Source organism: Musca vetustissima, unplaced genomic scaffold (genome assembly GCF_032173495.1).
Source record: "Musca vetustissima isolate MV318-11 ecotype Yass unplaced genomic scaffold, APGP_CSIRO_Mvet_v1 utg71614, whole genome shotgun sequence".
NCBI lineage: Eukaryota > Metazoa > Arthropoda > Insecta > Diptera > Muscidae > Musca > Musca vetustissima.
Genome location: NW_026885428.1, coordinates 8,824 through 17,125, shown reverse-complemented (window position 1 = coordinate 17,125; position 8,302 = coordinate 8,824). Strand labels below are relative to the sequence as shown.

Genomic DNA, 8,302 nt, shown 5'->3' with positions numbered 1-8,302 from the left:
GTACTCGAAAACCGTTGCTGAACCCACAAAACTGGTAAAATATTGAACAAAAATAAATAACGTTCTCTTTGTAAACTTTTTGCTCGAAAAATTTGTCCGAGTAAAAATGGTAAACGGTAGTGTAGATATTTTTTATAAAAATATGTATTACTTTATTAGTGAAAAATTTCGCAAAAAATGTCATCCCATTCTCCCACTTCCTGTAATCCAGAATAATTAATTTTTCCCCATAGCGGATTTTTTCGCTTTCGAACTTCATTCAGAATGAGGCAAAAGCGAGAATGCTAAAAAAAATCACTATGAAATGTTGTTCAGAATAAGTCATAGTTCAGAATAAGGCTGATTATTTTGTTATATTTTTTCAAAACATTACACATACTCACACATTTTGTATATGGATTTGGCATAACAAACCACAGTACCATGAGTATATCCACTCCATACATACCGCATGATAAAATACATAATGATTCTAAAAAAATGAAACTTTAAACGGTGCAATTTATTAAAAGCAACGTCAAATGTGCACGATTATCAATATAAACAATAAACACTCAAAATGGTATAATTTTTGTTAGAATGTCATTTTACACATTTAGAATCTAGGTTTAAAATTATGGGGATATTGATTAAAACGGGGACGCAAAGCGGCATTTGCCTTTTCATATTCCTTGCCGGTTTGACCCAGTATAATGCCTTCGGCTAATTTCACATCTTTTCCAGGTGGTGTCGATGCCGCCTCAGCAACATCAATAATACGGGGATTTTTACGATACTTGTACCACCAGTATTCAAAGACCAGTGTAATACAAGCCATTCCAATGCCAACGAAAATCACAATAAATACACCACCAATATTCTCAATTGAAATACCATCGGATTGGTCTTCCGGTTTGTCACACTTGGCTTGAGCTTCATCATTTTTCCACCATTTCTCTTTGAGCTTTTCCAATTGTCGTTTGTTGAGTAGAGTCAAAATTCTGAAAATTAAACATTTTATGAGTCTATATATGTTAGAATAGGAGTGAAATTGAAATACTTACGCATTATTAAACTGATCCTTTAGATGGGAACCCTGCTGCACTGCTATGGCATAGGGCTTACGTGAAAATTCTTCTCCCACCACTTGAAGGTCACAGTTAGTCATTACAAGATAACGTATGTCTGTAGCATCTCCCAAGAATGCAAATCCAGTTGCTGTGGTTGAATTACGAACTCTTCGAACCGCCTCATCTAGTGTGGCCGGTAATTGTGCCTCTTGCATGGCTTGCCACATTTTCGTATATTTGTCACTAACCGGATAATCCCATACAGCTAGGCGTGATCTTTCCAAGGGCGATAGCGAATCATTGAGTGACAGATCTTTCCAAATTTCATAGAACATTTGTTCAATATTTGCCATTCGCTCAAAATAGACCATTGCCGATGAACCATTTAGTGGGGCATACAATATTTTATATTGTTTGGCAAGATCATCCAATGATTCCACGGGTGTATCCAAACGTGACACTGTCAGAAAAGCAGCCAAATTGGCAGTGTATGAAGCAATGATAATGAAGCTGCAGGAACAATGAAACAATGTCAGTTATTACGTTTGATAATTATAGCATTGGCAACTTACCCAAACAACCACCATGTGGCGGCCACTAAACGTCCAGAAAGATTTTTCGGTGCTTCGCCACCACCTTGAGGTGTCAAAGAAGTCATACAGAACCACAGGCATTCCTTCAGATTAAATTCCCTTTTTTCATCGTCGTCTTTGTATTTCTCTCGATTATTCTGATAGCTGTACGGGCTCCAGCGATCAAAGACCCACATAAGAAAACTGGTAAAGAAGTATGCGGCCAGGATACATAGCCAGACATTTGTCTCCAACACAGTTAAGAATTTGAACAACGAGCTAGGTGTACTTGGTCTCTGCATCATAATAGTGATACCAACTAAATCATAATAGGGTACCGTAAAATCGATGACTATTTCACGTTCAGCCATCACAGACATTGATCCCAGACCAATATCGGCTTTTTTGTCTATCAGTTTCTTTACGATGCCATTCCATTCACCTTTTTCATCCATGTTGCCGAATTTGCCATCTTCTACCTCTTCGATGGTATAATCGAAATGTACAATATCGGCAATTTCATTGATAAGATCAATACAATAGCCCTTGTATCCCTTGGGCGCCGTTTCATCTCTCATAATAAATGGTGCTTGCTGAAAGAAGGGAGTTTATGAGAATGTAAAAATATATAATAATGGAAATTTGTGAGCTTTATTATACATATTATACTTACCACAACCGTAAAGATTCGATATACAGTATCAGCAGTTAGGTTCTTCATAGCTTCCTCATCATTAGCAACAAGTGGGGAATCTAAACCAGCTGTCCAACTGCCAATTGATTTACTATTGACGGAATTACCACCTCGAATTTGTACAACATTTACATCCATTTCAAATTTGAAATAACTGTAACCATTGAATGGTTTTCCTGGTTGCGTGACCAATTCAAAATCACCGTATGATGTCGGTTCGGTAACCTAAAATCAAAATGAAAATCTTTGATTTATTCACAAACGATAATAACGACAATCGATTAACACCCGAATGTGTTAACACGATGTTAAATGTTATTAACAAGTTGTGATTTCGATAATACAAGAATTTATAATTAATTGAAATAAAATGACAATGCAAATGTATCAATAAAATGATTTAGATAATAATTTAATTTGATGATAGAGTATGTTTTGGATTAAGTTTATGCGGTAAGCTCTTGCCCACGGCATAATTATACAAGGTAGTCTCATGCAGTCATATGTTTCCAATTTTTTCATAAATTTGCCTTTGACAGTATTCAGCTTTCAAAATTTAAATAAAAATATCTTCCTTCGAAATGTAACGCATATTATGTGTTCAGTGACAACAATTGATAAATAAGGTATATTTATAAATATTTTGAAGATCCCTGCCTCTAAAACAATTCAATTTATTGAAAAGATGCCAATCGACATTTATAAAATTTTATGGAATTTATTTTTCATATTATATAAAATTGATAGATGAGTTCCAAATTAAAAAGGGTTGCCATCATCACGTTCTCAAATGAGACTACCTCCTGTAATTATGCCATGCTCTTGACATTACTCCCACAAATATTTATGACTCCGATAGTAGGAATTGCAATGTATCTTGGGTAGGTCCCTTTTCGGATCACAAGGTGATATTATACCAAAATCCCTAGTAATAACATCGGCAAGGCGATCTGCTAAATTTTTGCCCAATTTATGGAGCAAAAAAATGCGACCTTAATTCCCAAAGCTGAGAGTCATGAGTATCGAAGCCGATGCCATTGTTACCATCGAATGAACACATTTATACCTTTAGGTTTGAGTGGTTCAACGATGCCCATTCGAACATAAAAATCGATATGTCTAATTACGATTTCCGTTAACCGTGTTCTTACCTGAACAAATGCCTGCCTCAAATCAATATTTCTTTCTGGAGTATTACCACCTTGAAAATCGTCACAACCCAAATATTCCATATTAGCAGGCCAAGCACCTGATTGCAGCATATCTCTGAATTAAATAGTTAATAATTTAAAATATATTTTACAAATATCAATAATCACAACTCACTTTACTGCCAAGAAAGTCCTTAGAGCTAAATCGAAATAGAACACCGACATTATTTGTGGTTCTTCATTTAGATTATATGTGGTTCTTAATTGTCCCAAACGTTCACGATTTTGGGAATATACAATAGGTTTCAGGAACATAATGGTAGCATTGTCACGTTTACTGCTTACCTCGCCCTCATTTTGTGTAATCGCATGCCAGGCAAAATTACGCTCAAAAAATGCCGGCTTAACCGACTCTATAAAAGGGAAATAAAACATCATTGAAGAGTTGCAAACATGTCAAATTCTTCATAATTTCCAAAAACCCACCAAGTACTTGTCCAATTGTCTTCAAACTACCCAATATAAAAAAGTTATTTATATCCAAATTACGCAAACGTTCAATTTGATCTGCTCTGGCACTTTCACCCTCCGCCACAGCCGTTATAACATGACGTGTTTGAATATTTTGCAGAAGCGATTTGTATTTGTGATCCATGACAAAGGTGTTATCGTACAGGATGGCAGCATTGGTTATATTCATCTTTCGGACAATACTGCGTACAACTTCTGGTATTATATCAGCTGGTGGCATTACTTGCAGCAAATATTTTTGTTTACTTTCCTCCATGTCTCGCCATTGTCGCAGATCACCTTCCTGGCCATAGGATGCGCTTACTGTGGGCAATCCCAAAGCCTGTGTAAAAGATTTAACCGTTTCGGATGCTATACCAGACTTTGTTGTGTCGAATACCACATGTGGTGGCTGTTTGTTATCAACACTTTCAGCATATTTTACACAAACTAAACAAAAATAAATTACATAAATAGTTTTTAATAGTTGCTTAGGCGTTTAAGTTGTTTGCATCTTACTTGATTCCAACAAAGCTTTAGCATCCGTTTTATTCGCTTCAATTTTATCGATTTGCACCGACAAACCATAATTTGCATTTTTCTTTAAATACGTCTGAACGATATCGATAGCTTTCGATGCAGGGTCATTGTCAAGTTCATTGATGAACACTAAAATTGGCGGGGAAAAGTAAGGTTAATAATATAAAAGGTTATCCATTTCGTGGTTTCAAAAGTATGGGGCAGTAATTCTTTTCAGTTCAAAGTTTGACATTGACATTAGTGGATCGTTTAACTATCTCACAACACATTGGTTCGTTCGTTTACTTTCCCAGTAATATTTACTCAGTGAGAATTTGCAGAGAGTAAATACGATTTTTTCCTTCTCAAGAGAGAAAACTGCAAAAAGTAAACGAACAACATCCAGTAAAAAGATTGTTTCGACACAGCTGATTAAAACAATAAACAAATTGGCGCAAACTAAAAAACAACATTTTTATTAGAAAAATGGATAACAAGCGGAAAATTGATGTTGTTTGTTCCCCACAAACACCTTATTTTTAAATACTTGCGTTTTCTACATCCATTTTGGTATTTAATGATACAAAATCAAAATAAAATTCACAAAACAATCAATTTTCTTGAGAACAATTTTTTGTTTTTTTACAAAACATAACAAAACAGCTGATTAAATATCAGCTGATGGTACAAGAAAATTCTTACTGAGTAAATTTTCCTTGTAAGAATTAGCAAATACTCAGTAACACAACTGTCAAATCTGCTCTCTCAATTCACTCTCTTTTACTGGACTTTTGGGTAAACGAACAACATTTTGTAATAATTTGTACAAATTCGTACAAATTATTGAGTAAACGAACGAACCTATTAAAATGTTGAGAATTCTCAAATGATAAATCCAGAAAAAGTCACAGTTTTGTGCGCTCTTGAGATTCTGATTGAACTTTACTTCTTTGAAAACGACTATGGAAGGACATTTACCAATGCGCAGCGTTATGCTCATATGATAACTGACTTTTTTGCTTGCTGTTGAATAATACGACTTGGAGAATATGTGGTATACTAACAATAATCAAAGTCCGATAGAAACTGGGGTTTTGGAAGTGTATACTAGAAGGATACGAAAAGTATTGAAATGCTGACTTCTAAATTGGCCGTAAAAATTACTCAGTAACTGATGACCAACAAATGCTTTATTCCAGAACCAGCCAAAATCTTCTTCATTATTTTTTATTTTCTTTTTAATTGAGTTATTTATACTCTTTCGAGTCGAACTTAATGATCAAAGTTTTGCAATGAAAACGAAAGCCAGGAGAAGGACCTACCCACCATTATGCGACACGTTTCGCCGTTGGTTAAGCGGTTGTTCAGGCATATTGGACTATGTGGCTTTACAAAGGTCGTTGATATGTTGATAACATGTATTTATTTCGCACTGATGCGAACTTGCATATGCGAATTAAATTCAAATTTGTCAAGGTTCGACATTTGCCTTCATACTAGAAACAGTCCTTTTCAAAGCAGATTTTTGTTGTAGCGATGGATAAACATTTTTTATTTTCTTTTTATAAATTAAAAAATATAATAAAAATAATTTTAGTTTTTATTAATGGCAATAGCTTTTATCGTGATAATCGTCATTATATCGATTTAAGGCGCGTTTAGATTACGCATTCTAAATAGCAATAGCTTTTATCGTGATAATGTGCATTATATTAATTTAAGGTGTGTTTAGACCAGGCACGGGCAGAGCATGCAAAATTCTGTTCTCACGCACTTGTCTTTGTGTGTGTGTCAATGGTTTTTCAATTGGTTCAGTTGAATGTGTGTGAGAGAATAGCGATACTTACTCTCGCGAGAGAGCACGCGTGCGGTGCTTCGCCCGACTGTGGTTTAGACTATACATTCTAAATCCATTCGATTTGCAAATCGAGATAAAAAATCCTAGCTGTTTAGACTAGTATTAAAATGAAATGATGTGGATTTGTCAGCTGTTATATGTCCTTCAAAACTGCTTTTGCACAAAAAAAGATAAACATTTATCCTAAAAGTATGCTTCAAAATACGTCAATATCATTGTATTGCATTTGTATTTATGCAGTATCTACATTTATAGTCATTATATTAGAATTGATGCATTCTTCAACTTTGACCGGAAATACATTTCAGTGGTTCTCATAATACTAAAAAGAATTTATCTATTCCTCTTTTTAAATTATTGTATTCTTCTATTTAAATGTTATCTCAATTTAAAATAGGATTTCGAACAAATCGAGATAATTAGTGGAATTAATTTTGCACAGTAAATTGAAGTAAATTTAGCTCGATTTAGCAACTAAATCGAGATACAAATTATAGTTTTAACGTGCCTTAAACCATAAAGATTTCCTTAACTTCAGCAAATTAAAATACATACATACAAATACATACAAACCAAGAAATGCATCATTTATGGCAAAAATTTAAAATATAACAAACCACAGAGATTGTTGGTATTGCATAATGCAGAAAAAGATGTACATGTTTTGTTTTAATGTTATAAGGTATTGAATCCAAAAAAAAACTTCAAAATATCAAAAGAATTATGTTGAAAATACTAAATTATATAATAATAGCTCTTATATCCAAGTCCTGCACCCTATGAAATATTGTAGATTTTACTCAAAGACGCAATTAAACTGCGCAATTGTAAAAACTTGATACATGTGTTTACATATTAATAAATAATGTTATAAATTTAGCTTTAAAAAATCGATAATCTATACATTAAAATAAGTATACAGTATATATTTGCATTATTTCAAACAAATTGTATAATATATAGCTGAATCTATTAGATATACATATTACATAATACTTACAAACATTAATATTTTGACTTGTTTGTGATGAAACCAGCAAATATCTCCGTGATAGTATTTTTAAAAATAATAGAAGTATATGAATGAATTTCAAGCGTGGAACAATCATTTCAAATAGTTATCCTTGAACATATAAAATACAATATGTATCCTTGACTTAAATTTTCAAATAAAAACGAACGACTTATTAACTTTCCGGAAATGGTTATTACTCCGACAAATTCCAAAATATAACTAACTTCAATTCGAAAATGGCAATAACCACGAAAACAGATATTGTTAATGAGTATGTGTTGACTGTTTCCCTTTTAGATAGTTGCACTGATAGATAGACTGACTGACCACCAAGCTGATGTGGCTAATGAAAGGATAATTGTGTTTACACGTGGGTGGTTAGCCACAACTCACACGCACGCCAATGCACAGTGTTTTGAAATGTTATATGTATGTATATATATGAATAACAACTACATCGTATATGAATTACAACTACATCGTTTTTAAAATATAAAAAGTCCACTAAATCTGTATTAAAATATTACCTACCAAGTTAGAACATGTTAAATTATAGTCAATTCAGTTAAAAATACAGCTAAGAATTTAAAAATACGTTAAACGAGGCGTGAATCTTTTTAGTCATTTGAAATAATCGATTTTTATAAAAAATGTCAAAAGTACGTTTTAAAAAATATTGTGCATTTTTTTTATTTCCCAATCACTCTCATTATAAATATTTTTAGATTTGGAAAATGTAAATTCAATTTAATTAAATTACTTGTACATTAGAACCTTTTACAGGAGTTATAGTACGTTTACATTATACCGGTTTTCGTTAACCCAGTGGGTTTCAATTGTCAATTCCATTGTATACATGCCAAATAAATCCACATAGAGTAGGTTAACCCGGTAAAAAGTTCTAATGTAAATGCCGTATTAACCTTCTATATGA

The 8,302-nt window shown here is 33.2% G+C and overlaps 1 protein-coding gene across 1 annotated transcript; it reads right to left on the bottom strand.

Moving 5' to 3' along the window:
* Positions 1–576: 576 nt before the first annotated feature.
* On the bottom strand, positions 577–7,462 carry LOC133332704 (ionotropic receptor 25a). Its single transcript, XM_061541082.1, has 9 exons — positions 7,354–7,462; positions 4,496–4,645; positions 3,953–4,426; positions 3,642–3,879; positions 3,467–3,581; positions 2,295–2,540; positions 1,622–2,214; positions 1,044–1,559; positions 577–980 (listed from the first exon to the last, which is right to left on the bottom strand). The coding sequence occupies exons 1-9, from the start codon at positions 7,460–7,462 to the stop codon at positions 596–598; spliced, it is 2,826 nt and encodes a 941-aa protein (XP_061397066.1). The 3' UTR covers positions 577–595.
* Between the last annotated feature and the right edge of the window lie 840 nt (positions 7,463–8,302).